The sequence below is a fragment of the Peromyscus leucopus genome, chromosome 18 (genome assembly GCF_004664715.2).
Source record: "Peromyscus leucopus breed LL Stock chromosome 18, UCI_PerLeu_2.1, whole genome shotgun sequence".
NCBI classification, from domain to species: Eukaryota; Metazoa; Chordata; class Mammalia; order Rodentia; family Cricetidae; genus Peromyscus; species Peromyscus leucopus.
The window spans coordinates 6,669,071-6,694,869 of NC_051078.1; the positions used below are offsets into that span (position 1 = coordinate 6,669,071).

The window sequence follows — 25,799 nt, forward strand, 5'->3', positions numbered from 1 at the left end:
AATTATTAAAAAAAAAAAAAAAAAAAAAGATACCGGTAAGCCGCGAGCCATGTGGCAAGGTATAGATGTATAGAAATGGGTTAATTTAAGACATAAGAACTAGATAGCAAGAAGCCTGAGCCATTAGGCCAAACAGTTTAAATAATATAAGCGTCTATGTGTTTATTTGAGTCTGAGTAGCTGCCGGCCCAGGCGGGACTTGAAATGCAAGCCACTGCAATTAAATGTTTTCCTTTATAAGAGTTACCAAGTGAGTTCCAGGAAAGCTGCAAAGCTACACAGAGAAACCCTGTCTCGAAAAACCAAAAAAAAAAAAAAAAAAAAAAAAAAAAGTTGTTGTGGTCACAGTGTCTGTTCACAACAATAAAAACCCTGACTAAGACACATTCTGTTGGTATTTCCCAGTAAATCTGAAAGAGACCAAAATATATGGCAGGCCTTCCTTTATCAACAGTCACGTGATTCCCTTCAAAGCTGGTTGGTTCCAACAATTAGTCTTTCAAAAGAGCAAATGGCAGCTGGGTGGTGGTGGTAGAGGCAGGCAGATCTCTGTGAATGTGAGGCCAGCCTGGTCTACAAAGCAAGATCCAGGACAGGCACCAAAACTACACAGAGAAACCTTGTCTCAGGGGGAAAAAAAAGAGAGCAAATGTCCCATTTTAACTCTTGAAAACTGAATGGGAATCACAAGATGAGAGAAGAGGGCTGATGGGAGTTGAAGGTCAAATGAATGACAAATGATTAAATGATTAACCCGCCAACACTTCAGTGTTTATTACTGTTTAGAGATATCGGCAACATCTATCGATAGCTGTCCTAATAATATTAAAAATAATTCAAAAATTTAATCGTAAGTTAGGTAACATATAACGGGAAATTCACATACACACAAGAGCATTGAAGGTGGGCAGAAAGTGACTGCTGCTTGGGACATTTTTGGTGACCTACTTGAAGTGACTGACAGTGAGATGGCAATGTATTGTTTGTGTGCTCCACAACACACAACCGCTAAATGGGTAATTGGATCGTGTTTCCTAATGCATACTGTTTGCCATGAGCTTACCAGCAAACACTGTTGACGTTGTTTGGCATGGAAATTATAAGGAGCCGTTTAATGTCCCTGGTTGTTTCGCTGTGACCCTTTTGATGCACTGTGTAAGAAATCTAACTAGCAGACAGGGGGAGGGGAAATGAAAGTGACTTTTGCCCTGCAGTCACAGTCATGATCTGTTTGCCGGGCTCTTCCCTCACAGCTGATATTCAGCATTTCCAAATGGTGAATGGGTTGGCCAACCAACAGGAAGCAAACTCAATTTCAGTAAGTGAGCTCTTAGGCGGTATGTATTAGATCACTCAGATACTCAGATACTGCCTGTCATAGCCCAGTTCCTGATACACAAGGAGATTACTAAGAGGAAAAGATCAGGATTGCAGATTAGGTAAAAAGCAAATAAATAAGCAATTACAACAGTGAGAGAATAAGAACAAACTCTCTGAAACTGCCCCGTCTGCCGCAGCTACCAGCCGGCACAGAAATGAGGTCACCAAGATTCATAGAACCACTCTGCTGGCTGGTAGACCTGGGAGCAATAACAAATGTGTTTTATACCACTGTGCTTGGATAAGGGCTACAAAGGAGTGGATCACCAATACCCACCCCAGCAAATCTCTGGATGACACATTGTGAGTGGATTCAAAGACAGAAATCCTCACTGTAACTGAACCCCAAATATAATCTCATAAAATAGAATACAAATATCTTATTATCATCTCTGTGAAATATTCAGGCATTGCTGATGTCCTTAGTTACTAATATGATCACCTACCATCAAAACAAAGGACTTCTTTGGGGATGACTGTTTTCCTCATTTGGGGGACTCCTTGGTTCTGTTTTTAGCCATATGACCATAAAAATTTATCATTAAATACAACTTGTGAAGATTCTTACAGCATATTGATATAAATTCATTAATGACCCTTTACAGGAGAGGCATTATTCAAAGGAAAGTGAGACTTACCACTTTAATTTTATGCATTATGTCTCACACAGCTCTTGGCACTAAGGTGTACAAAATAGCTACTAGTGAATAAATGAGGGACCTCTAAGCCTAACTCTCCACTGCAATACCCATTGCTAGTCTCTCTAGGCCTTTCCTGGATTCATGAGCATCATTTTACATGCCCAGAATCTTCTGAAGCCTCACTGTGCACACTTTTCCTCCAACACTGTTTAAAATCCTGGCTTCACCACTCAGTATGATACTAGAGAAATTGGTAAACCTTTCTGAGTTCCTGTGTCCTTACAAAGTGGCAACACAACACCTATCTCTAGCAGGATTTAAGTAAATGGCCCATGTTAGGTTCTTAGGTAGAACTCATAGGATGAATCAAGTGCTAAAGAAAAGATAGTTTTGTTTGTTTGTTTGTTTTGTGTGTGTGTGTGACAAGGTCTTATGTGCCAGCAGTTGGCCTCAACATATAGCTAAGGAAGATCTTGAACTTTGTTTCTGTCTATTTTTTGAGACAGGATCTCACTATGTAGCCCTAGTTATCCTGGAACTCAATATATAAACCAGGATGGCCTTGAACTCACAGAAATTTGCCTACCTCTGCCTCATAAATGCTAGGGCTAAAGACTTTGCTAGTATGCTTGGCTAGTCACTATAATTTTAAAGTCTTGCCCATCCTCACTGAAAGATCGTTCCAGCTCTTCACTTTCCTTTATCCAGACTGTAGAGAGTATCCTGATAGAGAATAACACACTGCTTCCAATTAGATGCTGAGGATTCTGCTTTGACCTTGCAACTCTCCATGTCAAGATACACTAAATCTGTTGCAAATGTTTTCATTCTCCTTAGACACTCCATTTCTTGTAGTCAGCAGATGATGCTCCTTTATAAAGACATGGATGTACCATCCTACCCATACACGATGCCCTTTCATACATGCTGCAAACATTGATGCACATAAAAAAATAACGAAGTCTATCTTAAAATTTCTACTTGGCTTCACCAACCATTGGTCATTGCCCATTGGATGTGCTTTGATTGTAATCTATGTTAGCATAGTCACTACTACATTGAAGATCCTTAAAGAGCTAATCCAAGTCCCTCTTCACTCTTCTAGTCCTAGGGGATGATCTACAGAATTTGATCCTTCTTGATATTCATACAGTATGGGCACATACCCCCTTTCCTTCATCAATTACTTTTTTCTATACTCAGATTCTGTGTCTACCTCCCTACTTCCTCCCTCCTCCATTCTTTGTGGCATATAGTCATACTCTTCTCATGTGTCAGTAAAAATAAAATCTCTTTTGATGGTGCTTTGACTAAATCACTATCTTTTCTGTTTCCCTTCCTATCGAAAGAGAAGTCAACATGCACTATTTCTACTCTCAAGTCCATCTCTAATTTTTCAACCCACTGAAATCTCAATTTTGCAATGCACGCTTGAATGAAACTGCTCTGTCCAAAGCCAAACGATAATTTCTAATTACGAATGCAATTGAACTCTTCAGTTCTTACACAACATGGCCTCCCTGGATGTGTGGCTGGCACTGTAGCCTCAGTGAGTCTTTAAACAGTGAACTCGTTCTCACCACCTGCGGTATACCCTGTGCTTCCTTCCGCGTTTCTCTAACATTTAACTGAACCCATGTTATCCCGCTTTGGCGAGCTCAGGACCTTCTGGAGTTCTTGGCCTCCTCTTCCTTTCCCCTGTGCAGTCATCTTACCCATCTCATCATGCCCATCTTGATGGGATACATGTTGAAATAAACAGAGGAGTTTTTATAAGATACCTAGATGTCAATGTTGGGCAGATTGAAATGCCCCCGGAAAGCAGGAATGGACATGAGCACATTTTAGGGTTTCTTTGTGTAATTTAATTCGAACTAGGATGGGGACCCAATGATTCATAGACTCCCCAGTACTATAGTCCTACTTCAGTCTTCATAGCTGTCTTTATTCTTCAATCTCTCTCCATGTTCACAATCTGTCCCCCTTGAGAGTTTCAAGCATATTTTGCCAAGATGTGTAAAACACAACTTTACAAACACAACTTTTCACCTTGTTCATGTGAGTTCCCAAATTAAATTTGTTTTGCAGACTAGATAGGACCTTCTAGAAAAATGTTCAAAGCACCCATTTAGTATACTGAAACATCCTGAAGAAAAAAAAATTGAACAAATTAAAACAAATATGAAACATTGATAAACCTGTTTATCCACTTTTCCCAACGCATAGCATAGTTATATGCACGGGAACAGCATCCAGAAAACTTGTGTTGACCTGATTTGAAAGGCCGTTCTCAAGAATAAAGTCCAATTAATCCAAAATATTAATCTGGCCAAATATGCTTGTGCATATTTGTGTAGGGATTCAATAGCTGTCAGTTAAATGATGGATAACCATACTAGTTCACATTCCTGCAGAATGCAAATCAAGATACCTAGCTAGCTAGCTAAATGATTAGATAGATAGATAGATAGATAGATAGATAGATAGATAGATAGATAGATAGATAGATAGATGGATGATAGACAGATAGATAGATGATAGATATTCCCTAAAGCATTCAATTAAATTTGTATTATATTTTGTATATCATACAAAATAAAAGAAGAAAGGAGGGAGTTGGGGGGGTATAAAGGGATAAACAAAAGGAAGGTCTTTACCTTAATAAAAATAATAATGTTCTGTCATGGCATCTAGGTAGGTGAAGACAAGAAAATTCCTAGTGTACAATGTATGTCTCTCCTGACTTCCCAGTGCTTTACCCAGAGTGTCCAGTATCATCTTAATTCCCCTCAGAAGTTACTTAGTCAAAACAAGAAAGGCTGAATGATGAAAAACATACACTTGATTTTTTTTTTTGGCATATATCTTTTTTCTTCACATATAAATGTAAATGTGCACTAAAATTTTCATCAGTTTATATTCATTGTGCATGGGTACTTGGATATACACAAATATAAATTAATTGAACCACAGTGTGTCATAATCACATTTAGTAAGGGAAGCAAATGTCGGGAAGGCTTTTTCATTTCAACCATAGCTCTCAGACCTCTTACTATATATTAAAAATAATAACAAATTTAAAATAATTTATGGTTCCATCTGGAGTTAAAGGTAAATTTTCTTTTTGTCATAAAACAACAAAAAAATTCCAAAAATTAAAATAAAGTTATATTATTCTAAAAGTAGGAACTTCAGAATTGTCACAACCAGTCACTTGTTGGCCTATACTCACCTTCCCATCTAATGCATATTCCAGTATCCTACAGTAACAGGGCACTAGTACATTTTAAAGAGATGAAACTACACATGCATGGTTCATGTGAAAACTGACCAAAAGTGTAAATAAACCTCCTTTGGAGCTCGTAGTACTACACTAAAGTGCACTTCTGTGCTTTGACAATGTATTACAAATTTGAAAGATGTTATCACTGGGGGGAAGATGGGAAAAGGGCAAAGGGACTCCTATGCTACCTTCTATAGCTTCTTGTGAGTTTTAAACAGGGTCATAAAAAAGGCATTTTCAAAGGTATGCAAGACATGATATTGATGGCTGGCTCTACTCTAATGCATTTTCTAAGGTAAACTATGTTTACAGCTTTCATTATGAGATGAATTTTGCATCTGTGTTCATAGTTGATTTGCAGATGAGCATCACAAGCACCAATGTATTGATTTCATGGATTTTTAAGAAGCAGGTCAAATATTGGACCCTTATATAAACTGAGAGTTTAGCACAGAACTTTATTAAAAGAGGATTGAAGAATTTGTTAGTGTATTTCTAAATTTGGAATTGTATTGGTTACTAATTAAGGTACTTTTAAAATAGAATACAAGAAACCAGATTCTCCAAACTATACTTGTGAAAGTGAGTCAATTTTATATTCCAATTTTATTCACTTTTTTTGAATAGTCACAACGTTAATCTACTGGGAATAATCTAATTCATATATTTGAAATTCCATTTATTTTTTTCTATCGATATGCATGTATTACACTTTTATATAATACAGAATTTCCAGTGCTGTTTTAAATTACAACGTTTTCAAAATGAGAAGCATGATCCATAGTTTTAAACAAACCCAGGATAAATTCATAATGTCCAAAATGATATAGTTTTTCATTTTGTTCCAAAGAAATTAATGATATTTTATTCAACATAGAAAATCCAGCACAACTGTTATTCCTTTCATTTTGACTCTGTGTAGTCTTGACCCATTGCACAACCCACTTGGAACCACCCAATTGGTTTTATGCTCAATTAAAAGGGATGCAGGAATCATTTCATTCCACATATTCATGAGGCAGTTGACTTCAGCTCAATATTTAAAAATATAGTTTTCCAATTTAATTTTTAACAGATTTTACACTGTCAGTTGTTCTTCCCAGTAAAGGGTCTGGTTAATGTTTGAATCTTTCAATATTGTTACAGAGTAACACCAAATTGTCTATAACATGTGAGCCTCCACCACAGAAACCAACATAAGGTTAACTGGCCTTGTCAGTAAGCTTTAAAAGTATAAGAAGTTCAAAATACCTTCACTCTTCTACCAAAATTATGGACCATCTAATAGGATTATCTGTGAAGCATCTTTTGATCAAGCTGAAATTATTAAGACATGGAAAATCCTTGCCTTTACATTCCTTCAAACTACAGGTTTACACGGTATTATTACTTGGTGGTACCCACTGTTCTCTCTTTCCACATCACAAGTGAAACAAAATAAATGCAGTATAAAATTATACATTCTGTAACAACTTAGAAAAAAGCAAATCAAAGTTTAAGGCCTTTAAATATTTGTAAGACTCTCCTGAAGAACTAAAAATCACAAGTTTCATGTGGCTAAGAAAATATGGGCAAAAAAAATGGCCTAAGAAATCATTTGAATGGAAAAAAATGGTAAGCAAGTATTTTAGACCGTTGAGGTCAAGAAAAATGAACAATTTTTTCTATCCACAGACTGAACAAATATATAAGCATTCAAGCAGTCATTGGAATCGAGCAAGAGACAATGTTAAAATGAGACAGAAAGGATGGTTTAAGAAAATGTTAAAATAAAAATAAGTGATGAGAAGTCAGAAAAGCACAGGTATCCCTGGCATGTTTTAAATGGAAGGCTACCTACTAACTTGACTACACACTCATGATTTCTGTAAAGGAAAGAAAAGGGAAACATTAAAAAGAAAGTACACTTAAAAAAAAAAAAAAGAACTGCATGGGAAAGTGTGCTGGAGGTACGGAGTACTGTGCAATGGGAATGGGAATCCAATCCTAACTGCTATCTGTTTAAATGACAGAGAGCGGCAGCCATGGGTTAGCCTTGGGGAAACATGTCAGCATGTCTATACATTCTTATATGATTGATGTATTCAGGTCATGGTGACTTGCCAATGGTTACCATTATCAATGGAGAAATGCTTCCATTCCTTTCACAAAGGCAAGAGTAAGATGTTAAAATATGTAGGCTTTCAGAGTTTCAAGATTAGAATACCAATAAAATTGTCTCAGTCTACGCCATGCCAGAGGAGTTCGCAAAGGAAACGTCATCCAAGCTGTGTACAGTCCTACTAGACAATGAACAAAGGACCCAGGAACGTATCCATGACAGGACAGTGGACTTGGGAGACAGCTTCAGAAACAAGAACAGTCACAGCTGAAGCCAGGAACCCGACAGGTGGCAGTCTCTGGTGTCACCCCCAAAACACCAGCTCTGCACCAGCTTCATGGAGAGCACTGTCTGCTTCCCTCAGAAATGTAACGAGCCAAGAGCAGTTCACATCTGACAAAGTCTTCAGGACAGGAAGTTCACATCAGACTTTTGCGAAGTCTTGGTTTCAATAGGAAGCTGATAACAAGTCATGGAATCCCTTCGAACAGGCTTAAAAGCCCCTCTTCTAAGAGGTATAAAAATCTTCAAGATCACCACAGGAGTCAAGGTTCTATGCGTGTGTCTCCATGAACCCAGCCTTGAGGATTGCTTGATTTATGTGTGGTTAATGGGTTACCTGGAAAGGAAGAAGAAAATATAATGAGTACCTTATAATAAAGCTGCCATCTCAGGACAAGCAAATAGTTAACTAATGCTTACTAGTTGGTACTCACTGTACCAAACATATCACTGAATTCTCCAGGACCTTCATGTTCACATTGCCAACTTATTAAAAAAAATGTATATTTTTCTTCTATAATTTTGCAATATTTTTAACACAACTGTCATCATTATTTCAGATGATTCCAACTATGACAAACACAGTCACTACTGACAATAGTTCCCTTATCAGAAAAAGTGAATGATTCTGAGGGGCCTCTCATCTGTGCAGACGGGGTGGCTAAAATCGGTAAACCTCTGTGGAGAAACATCTTTGGTCACTGGAGTACAATCAGAGCTTACTCAACCCTTGGAGACTTGTTCTACAAAATTCACTCTCAAACGGCATAGAAATTGGGGACCCCATCAGAATCCTTAATATACTCTGAAAAATATCACTCCTTTGTGTGAACAAAAAATATTTAGGGAAATAAAGAATGAAGAACAGTGCAATGGTTTACAAAATTTCAAAGTGTGGAGATCTTCTCATAAAATGGACTGTATTATTAATGCAATTTGAATTATTAGGAAGATTCACAGTAAATTTACATGCCTATTATTATCCAAACATATTAGTATCCAAAATACACATACAGGAACAAAATAAAAAGAATGTGTTGTAAATACATTATTTACATTTATGTAAACAATACAGGAAAAAAGCCACTGCTGTGCTGATCCACCCTTCACTTTACATTACTAACAGACAGGGTATTTTACTATAGCAACCAAAATGTTATCCACTACCCGTGGGCATAACAAAATGTGAAATTTTAAAATAATGTGAACACTAGGTTTTATTTCATTAAGTGACATATGGATAACACATTTTTAAAAAGGCTGGCTTTACTGTTTTGTGATCTGCTATGAAAAATGAAAATATTAAACTAAATAACAAAATAACTCTTGACTTTGCTCCTTTATGGCTAATCGCATACCATAAAAAGGACTTGGAAAATTAAAAATCTTTTTGAAACTCAAGGGGAGCCATCTTGATTTTGTCGTGTGCCATTTCTCCCATTGTTCTTCTTGTGCTCAGGGTTACATGAAGGGTTTGCTGAATTACAGAGATTAAGGAAGGTGGACATATCAGGAGGGAAGACTCGGGAGTCTCATCAGTTTGTCTGCCATTCAGTGGCATTCTACACAGTCAGCAAAGGACTCCCAGAAAGTTGGTATAGGAAGGAAGAGGGAAGAAAATATTATTTCTAGAGACATTATGTCATAGATGCTGATGGTGATGGTTGATCACTGTGGGAAAAAAAAGTATTTTCATAATAACATTTATCCATAAATGCTATATAACATAATCTTTGACTACCACTAAGTGGGAAAGGTTCACCTATGTTTTCTGAAATTTGTTTTTCCTAGTCAGAAAACTGATTAATATACATACAATAAATAAAAAAATAAATATAAATACAACACAGGGGCCATATTTGTGAAACTCATGTTGAAATAACAAAAAAGGTGAAGAAGTGTTGGAAAAGACTGACAGAGAACAGGTGGTTAGTTTTAGAGGGGGGATAAAGGAATGAGGCAGATGCTGGAGGTGAACAAGAAGCAGGAATGTGTGCCCCCTGAGACACAGGAGCAGGGTGGGGCCTCAGCACCTTTCAGCCCAGCTCTGTGTCACTGGCAGGTTTCTATGGTAGTCTCATCATTATATCTTTGTTCTAAGGTGAACATTTGATCCTGTTAGTCCATAAAATCTTGGGAAGATTCTGTTGACCATTTGCATATTAATTAAAGCTTTGTTTTCATATGATTTTGAAAACAAACAATATCAGAAGGCCTCCTTAAATAAAACCAATTTTCCTCCATCTCTGAAAGTCTGTAGGTGTATGTCTGTGTGTATACACATCCATATATATACACATATATATAAATATTCATGCAGACATATAAATACATGTAAGTATATCATCCATACACACAAGAATATAAAATGCATATTTTTATAATGTAATATTCTCTTGGCTAAAATATTAGCTAAAAACACCAAAAACCTAAACATAAGAGTAGTTGCATAACAATAAGAATTATCTTATAAGCATGGACTGAAACCTAAATAAAGCAATTTTTTCTCACATTCATGCTTTGTATAATATATAATATTCTTAGTCTAATCCCTTTTTGAGTATCGAATAGGATAATTTCTAGTACCTGATGACAGTGGATAGTCTGTTCTAACTATTTGATTAGGGCACACTATGGTCAGATATGTGACACTGGATTTAAGCCAGTGTGGTAGGGATACACCCCAGGCTGTGTGTTACTTTCAGACTTCAGCCCTCTCGGTGTTCTCATATATAAAATGCAGATGATGTTGTCAACTTCTTCTGTGAGAATTAAGCATTGTCATGTTTATGCACACATACTGCTTTGCCAGCATTGCTACTCCATGAAATAACAGTTTTAAGTGTGAAATTGTCCTAATGCATAAATCTGAAGAAGAGAAATTGGAAGTAGAGTGGAAAAAGTATTGTGATAGAAATCGAGGTAAGTCTGAGGGCTATGGATGAAAATAAACTAATGATTTGCCCATTTTCAGCATAGTATAAACTGAGCACATGAGCATGTGTCAGCATACCCTTTGGGAACATCTAGTTTCATACCAAATATGATGGTAGAACCAACAAAACATACAAATTCTCAAATATATTCCAATATGTTATTTTAGAGATAGAACATGATTATGGGTGTAGATATACCATCTCCAATTTAAATTACCAAATAAGCACAATTCAAATGATATTTAAAAACAAAATCATTAACTAAAACTAAACAAAAAAAAAAAACCCACAATCATTTAGTAATTTCTAGGCTCACTGAAGACGGTCAAGTGACCAACCTTAAATTCTGGCTCACTGGTAGGTGGAGAGACCATCCCACGTGCTGTAAACTATAAACTGGAAAGTTCTAGCACGTAAGAGTTGCTTAAGTAATATTTATACAATCCTACATTTTAACAAGGAAATGTTACTAATACACCATATAAGCATTACCCTATTTACAGAAGTAAAATACAACACTTTACACTAAAATTTTGTTTTTGATAAAATGTCAAACAGTAAAGTCTTCACTTTCTAAGGAGATCTTCAGCAAGTTTTCAGTAACTATACCAGGAGGTTTCAGGGGAGCAAAATCTACAGATGCAACATTCATGTAGGAGACAGATGAATAACCCTAGTTTTGCCTCAGTATCACATGCTATCATCACTCATCAGTACATCTGCCTTTGAGGAAGTCATGCTTCATACAGCTGTTCTTCATACAACCTTGTTTTTCTGCCTAGCAGCAGGCACATTACATTCAGCTGCTGGACAGCTGAACCCATGTAAATTCAAAAGTAGTACTAATAACAGGGATTGCTTCCCTGGTGTCAAACACAGCTATGGTCAAGTGGCCCAGAAGGATGAAGAAGCTAATGTGATAACAATAAACATAAGTGTTAGGACTGAAGCATCCAGAAATAATCCAGTCCAGAAATAATCTATTCCAGATAGCCTTAGGGTCTCAGATATGTGTATCAAATCTCTTTGCCAATTTGAACTAAGAAAATAAAATAAGTGAGCAACGCATAAGATACTCGCTAAATCTGAAATAAGTAAAGTCTGTTATTTTTATTCTGTTTGTTCCTTGTGCTCTGATCATTATGAAACGTCCTTAATTTTTCTTCAAATTGAACACTGGAAGGACATTTAAATCTTTTCTTTCTCCAGTTGTAAAAGCGAATTAGAAAAATTCTTGATAGGATTATGTTCCTAAATGTGTAAATTTCCTTTCTTCCCAAGTTCTGCTGACTTGGTAATAAGTGGGAGACAAGTCTGGGGAGGGACACAATGGTAGTAGCATGACCTCTGCAGGCAGATTCTGGGTTCAAATCTAGCCCTTTGGCTTTCAAACACCGTGGGACTACATACATTATTTAAACTGCATGGACCTTCATCTCCCCGTGTATAATTTTAGAACAATATTACTATCTAATATTACATATATATTATACAATTATATAATATTACATACATTTGCTATTATGATTAAATCAAACATCCCTTGCAAAGAGTCCATCTCAGAAAATGCATTTTAAAAATTAGCAGATGGTAATAATGATAATTCTCAAACAAGACACAAAAAGTCATGTGTAGAACTCCCATCAAGCAGTATTACTGTTTTTTTTAAATCTAGAAATAATGACTGGATTGGGATTAATTTTTTTTATATCTTATAGTAACTCACCTTGCAATTGACTCTTTCAATAATATTGCTTTTAAACGTCATATATCAAGAATTTCACACTTTTTGACAGCTGTGGGTAAAACAATATCTTTTCATACAAGATGGTACTAAGTAATGGTTAAAAGGTTGATCTGCAGCATCAGGCTGCCAAGGGCCAATGATCAGTCCTGCAGATGGTTCGAAATGATTCAAGGTAAAGATCAGGCCTCTAGCATCTGCATCCAATGGCCTCAAGCTAACAAGTTTAGACATGGACTAAAGACAGTTGCAGGCGGTTAGTGTTTAGAGAGCAATCACCTCTAAAGTGTGCACCATAGGCTGTGAGATAAGAAGGGCAGCTTGGGCTAAAGATAGTGTCAGGCACTCAGTAGCATCTACATTGTAAGTACCAGTATCCAAACACGTGTCTTAACACTGCCCTTGCTCAGGGGATTGGCTCTACATCCATGGGCATATGGAAAGCACTAATTGGACTCAGTAGTTACAGAGAGAAATAAAATGTTGTAAGGCATCTGTATGCACAGTGAATTCTGTCTTTCTCATGTCATTGGGCACATATTATGCCTTTCTCAGATTCTTATTTCCCATCTTTCTGTACCTCCTTCTTTGTGTTTTAGATGAGCCAACATCCATGAGACTTTGCATACAGGACAGGTATCTAGGAAATCAAAGCCACACTTTATCCAGGAATAAAACCTGAAACATGATCATTCAACAGTGAAATGCAGATGTGAAGATGCCCTGCTGTATCAAGGATTACTTTGATGTTGTTATTCTTTAATTGAATGCTAGCCTACCCCTTGGTTTTTTTGTTTTTTTTTTTTCAGTTTGCAATGTGTAAATTTGTACAATCACTTCCGAGTTGCTGCAGCGTCAATGTGAATCTTCTGCCATTTACAGAATAACATATTCTTTTCTGTAACATAGTCATTAAAATCTTGTTATGGAGCACTTCGGAATACCATTTATATCCTTGTTGCTCTAGGATGAGTCACATACACACATTAATGGGAGACGGTGTGTTTGAGCAGTGGAGTCAATTTCATTTCAAAGGGAGTTACATTTTCACTAAAATACCCATGTTATTAGCAAAACATTTATTTTTATACTAATGAACATTCTTTATTTAAGCAAGTAGAAGGCAAGAAAGTGTGGTAGTCTTTCTGTGACAAGATAGCAGGTTTAAATGCAATCGGTGTCCAACCTTTGTAACAGCTTCTTAATAACATCACAAATAGACACCATTTTACACTAAGAAGCCAACAAATTTAGCCTGCTCTGTAAAAGCACAAGGAACTGCAGAATGCCTTCATAATCTTAAGTGCTGATGTGAATGAACTTTTCCTTCCTCGGAATAGAATGGCTGCTCACTGCAAATGAATTTTTTTTAATGTAGCTCCTACAAGTACATGAATTTAGCTCTGGTTTCACTATCTGTATACTAAGTGCGCAATTAAAGCATCATTATTCCACCATAACAGATTTTTTTTTTCACTTAAGCTAGAGAAGAGCTGCCATTAATTTGGTCATAACTGTACATGCACATATTCACCCTATCTCAAAGCATGTTATACAATAAGGTATCATAAAATGAAAGACACCTGCCTGGCAAGGTTGCAAGCTGCACAGATAGCTTTCAGGTATAGACAAGCTACTACAAGACAGTGGCCAATGAAATGTTTTCATAAGTATCCTCATTTGCATACCATTAAAATTAGGTGTATATTTTACTCCCATAGTAATAGATGTGGCACCTATAGCTCTGATCATCACTGCATGTTCACACCACAGTTCACTTTTTCTTCCACAGAACTCTGGTGCTCGACCAGTCTTGACATTTGCTTTACCATCTAGCAACAGAAGGTTGTCTATCCAAGACTTCCACAAGAGTCAGCATGACTACTAAAGGATCTTGAAGTGCTTTCAGTTCATCTTTCCACCAAATTTTTGAAAATTTTGGCGGGCCTAGATAACTAGAGAAAGAGTCATTTCAGATAACACAGAGTATTCTGGACAACTACAGATAACTAACGAATCCCGTTAGTGTGAGCTTCCATGGAAGCAGAGGGGTGAAGAGTCCCTGGGTGTGGCACCCAGTCCTGTGCACTTCCAGTAGAGAGTCCCAGCACTAGAGGAGCTGACACAGCCTTTTCTTGCTGGCACAGATACCAGAGTTTTACACCACCATTGCTGCCTGCTAGTTTTTAACTTTACAATCTCGAGTTTGTCGCATTCCCAGCTGCCAACATTGTCACTTGGACAGAGTTCCTAGTTCCTCTTTCAGTAAGATGCTTCTTAAGAAGTCTATCTTACACATGGGATTAAATCACCACCTTGACACCCTAAACTCAGCAGTGGCATTGCCATTCTGCATTTTATTTTCTACAAGGTGCGATTTATTATGTTGTATCAATGCAAGACTAGTGAGCTCTTTTCATGGAGGAAACATCTGAGGTCTGTGCACTGAGCAAATGAAGACCTTTGCTGGAATGGAATCCTCTGAACAGATGGACTCATGCTATTTCTCAGAACTTGCAACCCTCCTACATAGTTCATGGAAGCAGAGGAGTGTTTGTGTTGCCTCTAGAGCACTGCTCTCCCTTCAGGAGCAGACAGCTCACCCTCAGTTTGGCATTTGCTATTAACAAACGAACCACTCCTCACTTTGTCTCTGGGTGCCCAGTAAACGCCTCTGGCATTTTTCAGAGTTTGTTAGGGAAAGATGTCCTTCTACTTCTGGTCCCCCAATGTGTACTCTCTGTTGCCGGTGGAACACAGACAAAAAAAAAAAATTAGCAAATTTAGACAATAGTAAGAAGCAATCAGGATAAGGATGAATATCATAGAAAGTTAAAAACTATTTCAAGACAGGAAAATAATACCTGAAGAGAATCTGGGTAGATTTTTTTTAAAGATATGAATTACATATTTCAGCACTGGAAACTTTAGAGACCATGAGATTTTTTTTTTTTTTAGTTCAGTTGGAATGTGCTTCACCTGCCAAATTAGATATTACATTTGTTTTTTAGGATTCACCTCTCATTTATATAGAATAATTTGAACGGATAGTTTTTACCTACTTTCTGCAGGAAAGTGTTAGCCTAAAATTTCAGGCTAGTCAAGAACTATACTCCTCAACCATTTCAGCTTCGATACAGCAAAAGCAAATGGGAGTCAGAGTCAAGTGCAAAAACTGTGCTCCAAATGAGTTTGCAGCGAGTGGGACTTGAAAAGAACCAGAACTGAAGGCATCCTTGATAGTGGTTTGGGATTGTTAAGAACATTTTCTCTTAAACTTCCTGGTTCGCTTGAGTTACAAATGAAATGGCTTTCAGTAATCTTTCCTTGGGACACCTGTCCACATAAATAACATGGTGCTGTCCTGTTGAAAAGACCTGGTGTGACTTGTGGAACGACAAAGTCAGTATATTTTGAGAACATTCCAAAAGGAAGGCAGGCTCTATCATCTTCTACTCAATTAGGTTTAATGATGATCATTCCATATGTGATAGTATTTTTTTAAATTCCTTTCTGTACATTGCAAAATTAAAATCCATTCTCTGAAGGAAAGAACATCATAGACAACAATGGTTAACAAGCGGGATGTATTGACTATATGTGTGTGTGTGTGTGTATATGTATATATACATATATATAAATATGTATATGAGAGTATATATATACATATATATATATACACAAATATGTATGTGTGTGTATGTGTGTATAATTGTTTAAGGTAGGGCACAACATAGCTTTCAATCTTAATTCCAATATATGAAGAATAGATTGGGTGAGAAGTCTGTCTGGATTTGGTTAATGGAGATTAAGTGAATGCCTGTTGGCTCAGTGCTCTTCATGCAAATTTATAAATAATAGGCAGGTTGAACACTGACAGATGTTCAGGAAAATACAAGGCTTTTATACTTTTTTCCAGTTCTAAGGAAAGTGGCATTCCAGGGTCACTGGTGGTGACAGCTTTAAAGCTCACCAATGGCAAAAATATTGTCTTATTCTAGGTGCAACATCCAACCTGTAGGTTGTGTGAGCCAGTTAAAAAAAAACGATGCTTCTTCCCATTTGGTTTTTTTTTTTTTTAAATTAAAAAAAATCATTGCTTTCTTATTAACTGTGGAGTCAGTTCTTTGCCCTCTGATCTCTAAAACTGTACCAATTTTGTTGTCCCCTTTTGAAATCAAGCACCTGGAAAGCTAACAGTAACCGTAAGCAAGAGTAGGTCACAGCCCACCCTGTTAACACGGGGTACACACCTGCTGCTCTGTGAGAAATGAACGGAGACAGGCGCTCATTTCTGGAGTTGTTTTTGAATCTTTACTTCTCAAGGGGACGTCTGTCCCTTCCTCAGAATCCGACCAACACTAGGAATCGCCATAACTACCGCTCCAGCGTGGAGCCAGAATAATTTTGAATGTGGCAAATCAAAAACTGTCATCAGGCACAGCAGAAAGCTCCTCTTTCTGCTTCTCCATTCCAACTTGAAGAGTTTTACACGTTTGCCTAAGGAACAAACACATGTCAGGCGCTCCGCTGCTGAACAGATTATCACAGGATTCAAAGCTGGGAGAAAGGGAACATTTTAACCATCGTAAAGGGACAACAAGACAATAATGTCCTCTGCTTCTAACAAAGCTCACAGTGGGAATAGTTCTCTATTGCTCTTAGCAGGTTATAAACGCAGAACGCATACAATAAGTAGGGCTAACTTAAGCAGCTTTTATAAGCAATTTCAACAGGGATTGTAAGTTTTCCTTGGGAACAGTTTGGGAGATATTCTGCACAAACCAAAGAAGAAAGTGTCATTGAATTCAAGCAAGAAAGAACCAAGATTTCAACAGATAAGTATTTTAACATTTAAGTGTCAAAGAATCATAGAAACATTAGGTGGTACTATTCAGTTGGAATCTTGAGATTTCATATTTGCAGTCGTAACCATTCATGGGCTTATCTGAACATCCATGCCTGCAGTAATTTATAACTTGCTGATGCATAAACTAAGACCATTCACACTTTAAGAAAGGTAAAAGTGATCAATCGTTTTAACCAATGCTTCAGTTTTGCTACCCATAGGCACTTTATTTTCAAGCTAACTTCACATCTCTTAACTTATAATTAATCCTATGATGCCCATGAACACTCTGAATAATATCCATGACATTTTCAGCAGTAATCTATGATACTTTATAGATAAATGGCTTTCAAAGGATTCTTTACACATGCTTCCCTCCAAAGAACTTATATATATATATAATCATATATATTATATAATCAAATGTATATCAAAATATGTAATTTGAAGAATAATTTGAGAAAATATAGTATTATTATTCATAATAAATCATATAAGGTGATGCTAGTCATTGGCATCAGAAAGCAGCAGTTTTGATAGAATGAATCAAGATATAACATTGTCTACATGATTTTAAGAGAACAAAAGGAGTTAAAACTCATGTAGAGAAATGACTACTCATGTAGACTAATCATGGCATAATAGAGATTAAAGATAATTTACAATTTAAGAAGAATTTTCCATTTTTTCAACAAGGAAAACATTTATTTTGCCATTATTGCTAACTTTAGCCTCTTCTTATCAAACTAAAAAATGTAAGATTAAGGCAATGTGTAGGGTAGGGCAGAACGTCTGTGCACTGATCGCCCATCAAGAATACTTGACTTTATCCAGACACACCAGAGCCAAGATTACCAGAATACCGGGCAGTGCCAATACAGATAGTGGATGCCAGTGGCAGAAGACAAAGGATGAAACTCAAGGAAATGCAGAGTTTCACACCTTTTAGAAAAAGCCCAGCAATAGGAGAGATGCACCACTCATGTCTTCCCAGTGCTCCTTTTCCTTCACATTGTTCAAAACCATGGGTTTTTTTTTTTTGTCAAATATTCTTTAATTCCATATATCCCTATTAAGAACATCACTACTGCCCACACATTTTTTGCCCCTCCCAAATCTGTTCCCAACTACTAGTTTCACCATCACTATCTTAATCAAGGACTGGTCTATCTGGTTTGTATATGTGCAATAACTCCTTGATTTCTCTTGTCTCTTGTATCTCCTCCTCCTCTTTGCCACATCACCTAAAAAGGAAAGCCTATAATGGTGTCATACTACAGGAAGAAACCTGAAGCTAGGAAACAGAAAATCCTTCAATACTAGAGCATCCCACCGGTTTCATCAGCCCTCTTCCCAAAGCCTTCACAGGTACACAGTTAATATTCTCCTAAGTTGTTGTACCCAGTCATGTCTCTGTCTTAATGCACATTAAGCATCTGTGCTTGATCTAATGCCCTAAAAAATGAGATAGTTTCATGATCCATGTATTTAGAACTTTATCCATACTTTAGGCATCTTTCACAATCATAAGATGATTTAAGAGCTGTGAGCTCTTGTAAAGCAAGTACATTAACACATACTTCTTTTTTCACAACTAATCAGTATTCCAGGCATTTAAATGACCCCTTATACTTATCAAATGAAAGACTAAAACATGGATGGATATGTATATGGATAAATTAATGAACAAATTAATGAATGGATATATATTTTATATATGAACAAAAGTGATAAGCAGGTTCAGAAAGAAATAGAACTACTATTTGGATTCTCTATAAACACCTAGAGGCATGATCAGGTGACCCCAAAGGCCACTTTCTCAGCTATTAATTTTTCCAGCATTATTCCCACAGTTCTGTATTTTTAGAATTTGAAATTATAGATATCTATGGGTCCTGACATTCAACTTCACTTTTGTACCTCAGATATTTAAATGTATTCTCATTTGGAAAAGGTCTGGGTTTTAAGACAAAATTAATTCATGAAAATAATAATGCAGGAAGATAATAGCAATCTGTGATGCTTTAATTGGTATTAGGCTAGCCACTTGGGATGTGGAAAATGTCCAAATGGATACATCAAGGTCCATACTGGCATATTTATTACAGTTAATATTTCAGTGACGAATTATCCTACTTTTAAAAATGCACTTCTCTCTTGAGTAATTTCCATACTGCTGTTTAACAGTGACAGGGAGTTTTTCTCACAAAATATTTTGTGGTGGCAATTATCCCACACCTAGGGGTCACAGACTCACTTGACCAGTATGGTGGTGCTATTGAAGCAGCGTCAACGTACCTATAGTAGAACATACCAAGCAAAGGATAAAATGATTGACTCAGTGTGTCTCCATCCAAATAATACTCTTCATGTAAACACATCCACAGACAGACAGGGAGGGAGGGAGGGAGCGAGGGAGAGAGTGGGGGAGAGAGTGAGAGAGACAGAGAGACAGAGACAGAGAGACAGAGAAACAGAGAGAGAAATTGAGAGAGTCGCTATATTTACTATTCAGGATACCCGACACCTCTCTCCAATCCTTCCCATGTAGCCTTTCATGTACAGTCTATCAAATTCATGGTCTTTATTTAATGTTTGTAACCCTGACTGGCTAGAACTCACTGTATGGATCAGGCTGGCTTGTAACTCACGGAGATCCACTTGCCTATACTCCCCAGCCCCTGAGTGCAGAAGCTAAAAGTGTGCACCACACCATACATGGCTAGGTTCTTTTCCCTTTGCTCCTTTGCCTTAGTCGTTTGGCTCCTTTTGTACATTTTACTAGTCTATCATGTCTTTAGTTGGCTTAAGTGTCACATGGTCTTCTATGACATTCCTATAGCTGTGACAGGTCAGCAGTTTTGTGGTTTCAGTTTGGTGTTGTGGGCGATTTTTGCTTTTTTGTTGTTGTGCAGGCTACCTATCATCTTGTATGCCTGGTTTGGGTTTTTTTTTTTTTTCCTAATTGTATGCTAGGTTTGTATTTGCAAAGTTATAAAGTTATTGTGACATCAGGGCTGTAATTTTCCCCAGAGAGGAAGTATATTTGCCTTTCTCAATGACATTTCCATAATTCATGTTCATATCAGGGTGATTCAGACAGTACCCTGGGAACACCGTTCTGCTTCTCATTCTTTCTTACAGTACAGCACAGGAACATCCAATCAGAAATGAGCTCAACAGGGCTATCTGCTTGGTGACTGTGGACTATTACAACAGTCTCCTAGGGTCTGCCAGGTCTCTTTTAACCTTTAGACTTCCTTATGTTGACACTGACGTCCACAGGTTAGGATACTCCTAGAACCAGTCTGCCATCTCTTGATTGTCATACTTCTCTGTACTTCTCCTTTTCTCATTGAGTTTCTGGTGTTGGAACACACACAATTTGCTAATATTGTCTTTGAAAGAATGTGCGGCAAGGTACTTTGAAGATTTTTACTTAACCTTAACTAAAAGAGGAGGGCAAATTATGGCAGCTCAACTTCTTTGAGAAGCTTGGTGTTGGTAAGTCATCAAGTACTCTGCAGTATTTCACTGCAGTATTCACAGTATTTTCTTTGGCATTCTCAACATCCATGGTACCAACACATTATAACTATATTTGGAGCAGGTCTAGCACAATGGTGTAAGTTAACTGCTATGTGCATCTAGGGCAACCATATTTTCCAATTTTCCTGAGATTGTCCTCCTTTATAACTGCTTCCTGAATTCCTCTTATGCATATCCTGAATGGATTTCCTAGTGTGGATAAGGAGTTCTCTCATTAACTGAATGAGTAACTACCCTTTTCGTGGAAATTTGAGTTTTAGTGAATAACTCTCAGATACTGATGTCATCAAGACATAAACATAAGGATTTTTCTGTTTATGGTGAGCCCCAAAGGAGTATTCCAAGAAGCATAACACATTTTTGAAAACATCATATTGAGTTTCTACTAAATGTTTAAGGTTGGTGTTGAGCAAGCATTTCTGGTTATAGCACTGTGCTAAGTTCTTCAACATTTCTATTATAAAGATGAGACGTGGAGACTGTGATGTGAAAGGCTGACTGTAATGTTATCAGCTGGTACTGGAGCCCAGGGTCACTCCAAGAGCCACATTAAATGGATGGCACATTCTATTACTTTCAAGGCAAATGATTTATTACAATAAGGAGGTCAAAAAGTCCTCTTACAAAAACCTAGACCAATTTTAAGGCCCAGTGATATGGGGATTTGATATTATCTAACACACGCTTAAGTTTCTCAGCTGGGTTTTACAATTTTTTCCATCATATACTATTAAAATTTTTTGTTAGAAATTTTCATAAAATTGAAAAATGAAAATTACATGCAGATTTCAACTTCCTCATTTTTCCTTTTTTCTTTCTTTACTATGGAATTAATTAAAAGTTGGTTAAGGTGTAATGTTAGCCTGAATGTTCATCTACTGATGATGATTGTCTATAATAATGATGAAGACAGACTTTCAGCAGGCAATATGTATAATGGAATGATGAAGAGTGTGGGTAAAGAATATCTAATCATGGGATTATCTTGAATTTTTAGAAATATTATATATATATATATATATATATATATATATATATATACACACACACATTGCAAAAAAAACCTATCTCTTCACCTATAATAGAACTAATCTCTACTTCATCACACTGCTAAGAAAAATAAATACAATTATGCTCCCAATAAGAAATTAATCCACCCATTCAAATACTTTCAAATCTCACTTTGAAATAAAGATTTTCAAAAACAGTAAAATCTACCCCTTTTGGATTAGTCTCATTGTTCCAATGCTGTTACAAAAATAGGAAATCTAATTATATAATATGGCATTAAACATAGATATGTCATTGACTTTTAAATATTCTATTATTGTCTTTTACAGAGTTAGGCATTTCTTGTGAAAAGCATGGGCCAATACTTTATTTTTTCAAAGTTATATTAGAGTCTGGGAAAACAAGTAAGTAGTTACATTATACATACAATTTCTAATGCAATTTTTCATCACTTAAGAGCAAAATACATTGGCACACATTCCAATTGAAATGTACCATTTTAAAAGAATCACCTAGGTTTTATTTGTTCTTCCATAAACAGAAATTATTAGCCTCAGATAATTGCTTTCTGCATCAGTTTTTACTGGGCATTTTTGTGATTTAGTGAGAACATTAATGTTGTATTAGTAACACCGAAATGGGCAAAGGCGGCTCAGCATTCAAGTAAAACAAGCCTTTCCCAAAGCAGCAAAGCACTCCAGGCCAGCATCATCTCCCACTACCCCAGGCAAAACAACACAAAAAGTGAAGATTCAAATAAAAAGCAGATACAGGAAAGGCCTGGCACATAGCCATAGTGTAGTCTGTCCCCAGTTAACAAAACAGTTTAATCATAAAGAGACACCTTTGTGAGTCTGCCTTGGAATTATCCTGAGAAATCCTTGTAAAGGTCAGCAATTGCAAGGGGCAGAAAAAAGGTCTTTACTTCCCTTTATAGGGCCTCAGTTAGAAGTGACTGAAAAAGCAATGCCTGATGGCTAAAAAGGACACAGCAATGTTTATGCTCCAGAAGCATACTTCTTCAAAGATGATTCTTACTATCAAGAGCATAATAGGTTTGACCTAGCCCATACTAGTGGTGAGATTGTCCCAGATTATGTGTCCGTTACAACACTGCAACCTGCCTTTTTCATCTCTTTGGTGAATTAAAAACAGCGACAACAACTAACATTTTAATAACATTCATGCATTTATTTATTTTGGGGGGGGTACACGCATACATATGAGTCCCATGGCATGTATGTGGAGGCAAGACAACATCTTATAGAAGTCGGTTTTCCTTTCATCATGTGGGTATCACACTCAGGCTATCAGGCTTGGTGACAAGCACCTTCACCTGCTGAGGCACCTCACCACGCTTGATGAGAACATTTTTGTGGTTATTACAAAAGGGACTGAGTAAAATTCCCAATGGGTCTATACTTTCTTTGAAGGGCCTTGTTTAACTGTGAGTTTAAGTACTGAAAGGCACCCTGAGTCATTTCTACAACTGTATATTTAACAAGATTTACCACTGTTGAATAATAATATTCATACTTTATTTATTGGGAAACTGCCTTAGTTTATTTTATTAACCAATTGACAACTTACTTGATTCATGTACTTTCCATAGAGATAAGTAAGCCCAAACAAGTGGCCAGTAACTAGTTTTAAGTAATTCCTGAATGTTCACTGCTTTAAAAGACCTATGAAACCCACGTGGTGTTTAAATAATTATTCCATCTCATAGATGGGTAAGGAGAGCCGGTGTGAAGTGACTTTCCTATGGTCAGAGGCTAATGTTGAGGTGTGGACCTGAGCGATCTAATTCACAAATCTGGATTCAAGGGCTGGGAATGGTTGCCGTCCAAGCATGAGGGCAGGATTTTGATTCCCAGTATGCACAAACAAAAGCAGAGTGTGCTAGCGTATGCTTAAATCCAAATTCTGAGGAGGCAGAAACAGAAGGATCTCTGGGACCTGCTGGACAACCAGTCTAGCTGAATCCACAAGCTCTCTGTTCAGTGAGAAACCCTGCATTCTAGTCTCATTTCTCTTGACGTGACAAAATATGCCACTGAAAAGTGACTTAGAGGATAAAGGGTTTATTTTTAGTTCACAGCTACAGGTCACAGTCCACCATGGTTGGGGGTAGGATGTCAAGGAAACAGGAACTTAAAGCATCTGTCCACATCACATCCACAATCAAGAGCAGAGAAAAATGACCCTAACCCAAGGAAAGATGCTCACCCATGAGCTGAGTCTTTCCACATCAATTAAAGTAATTGAGACAATCTCCCACAGACATTCGCAGAGGCAAACACTATATAAGCAATCACTGAGATTCCTAATCAGATAAATCTAGTGGTATGGAGTGAAAAATCAAAGTGAACCACCACACCCCGTCACTAAAAAGTAAAGAGTCATTCCACATTTATGTTCACACAAGTGCATGGACACCTGTGTGCGTGGGCAAACACACACACACACACACACACACACACACACACACACAAAGTAAAAATTAATAGAGAGACTGGGTTCATAAACATCAAATTCATTTGAAGACTTTCTCAAAGGAGCATACCAGCCATTTTTCACCGAAGTAAATGAGACTTGTCAGATAGAAAAGTGAATGTTATGAGAGATGAATAGATAGTACCTTCCAGAAATGTATCCATTGTTAATCTCTGCAGTAGAGCTAATGATGTTCTTGAATCCATTCTGGAGACCACTGTGATTTAGGGAGTTTTTTTTTTTTTCATGAAAAGTTTATTTTAAGTCAACATGTGCTGTTCCTCTTTCACACAAGGAACATGGCTCTGTTCTTACACTTAAGGTTAAATAGTCAGACATGAACCTCCTGGATTTGTCTTGTTCTGTTGTACTCAATTTTATAAGAAGAGCTGACTATATAGACCAGAATGGCCTCATTTGTAATCCTCCTGCCTCTGCTTGCAAAATTCTGCAATTACAAGTGTGTGCCCAGATGCCTGTGATGCTAGAAATGCTTTTATGATGAGAGTTCTTAGCTCTGATGAACACAGTTTGAGAAAAATTAGATGTCTCCTGTTATAGCGTGCTTTTAAAAAATATTATAAACATGGGTCTTCTTGGAAAAGATCATTAGAGATAATTTTTAAATGAATTGTTTCCTTTGTATTTTCCCAAAGTCTTCCCTTTCCAATGCATCTGACATTGTATAGAGGCAATAAGAGGCATGTAAGTCGCACCTGTAAAGAAGGAATAAATAAAAGCCTCGAGTGTACACACTTCTTAGAATGGGCAATATCCAGCACGCTGGCAACAGTGCTGGCAAAAACTTGCAGCACCAAAACTTGCATTGATTGCTGGTGGGGAAGCAAAATGGGTCTGCTCTTCTGGAATGCCATGGAGCAAAGATAAGCACACCCTCACCATATGACCTAGAAACTCTGCTTCTTGCTAGTTACCCCCAAATGCATAAAATGATCTCTTCACAAAGACACGTAAACCAAGGGTATTTATAGCAGGTTTATGAATAGTTTCCAAATTCTGGACACAGCCAAATTTTCCTTTGGAAAAGACATGATAAATAACTTCATCCAGAAAGTAGAATGCCATCCAGGCTAAGGAAAGAGGCAGTATCAAGCTATTAAAGGCATGCTATAAACTTGACTGCACAGTTAAAGGAAGCCAAAATGAAATGACTACGTATTGTATGATTCCAAGTGGATGGTACTCTGGGAAAAGAAAAACAATGGGGTAAAAAGACCAATGCCTGCCAGACATTTGAGAGGAAAAAGCAATTAACACAACACAGAGGACTCTTAGGGCCATGGGAAGGGTCTCCTGTGACAGTACAGAAAAATGGATGTTTGGCCTTATATATCTGTCTAGACTCATAGTGTGAACAAAAACAAGAACTCAGCATATTAAATCTTCTCTAATAGGAGACATCTCTAAACCTTCAGACCAAAAGCTAAGGGTAGGTTTGTTCCTTCAGGGCTGATCACTCCTGATTTTCTTAAGTCCTCCAATCACAGTAACAAATAATATGCCCAG

At 37.1% G+C, this 25,799-nt stretch overlaps 1 protein-coding gene across 2 annotated transcripts in view; it reads right to left on the reverse strand.

Moving 5' to 3' along the window:
* Positions 1–5,878: 5,878 nt before the first annotated feature.
* The window catches only part of Tafa2 (TAFA chemokine like family member 2), a 466,913-nt gene continuing 446,992 nt past the window's right edge, over positions 5,879–25,799 (reverse strand). The window contains exons 5-6 of one of the 2 annotated variants that reach the window (XM_037196725.1): positions 16,621–16,867; positions 5,879–8,024 (exon numbers count right to left, since the gene is read on the reverse strand). In XM_037196725.1, coding sequence (XP_037052620.1) covers positions 16,856–16,867 — 12 coding nt within the window. In that variant the 3' untranslated portion in view covers positions 5,879–8,024; positions 16,621–16,855. The remainder of the gene's footprint in view (positions 8,025–16,620; positions 16,868–25,799) is intronic. The other variant, XM_028869574.2, reaches the window with a different exon arrangement.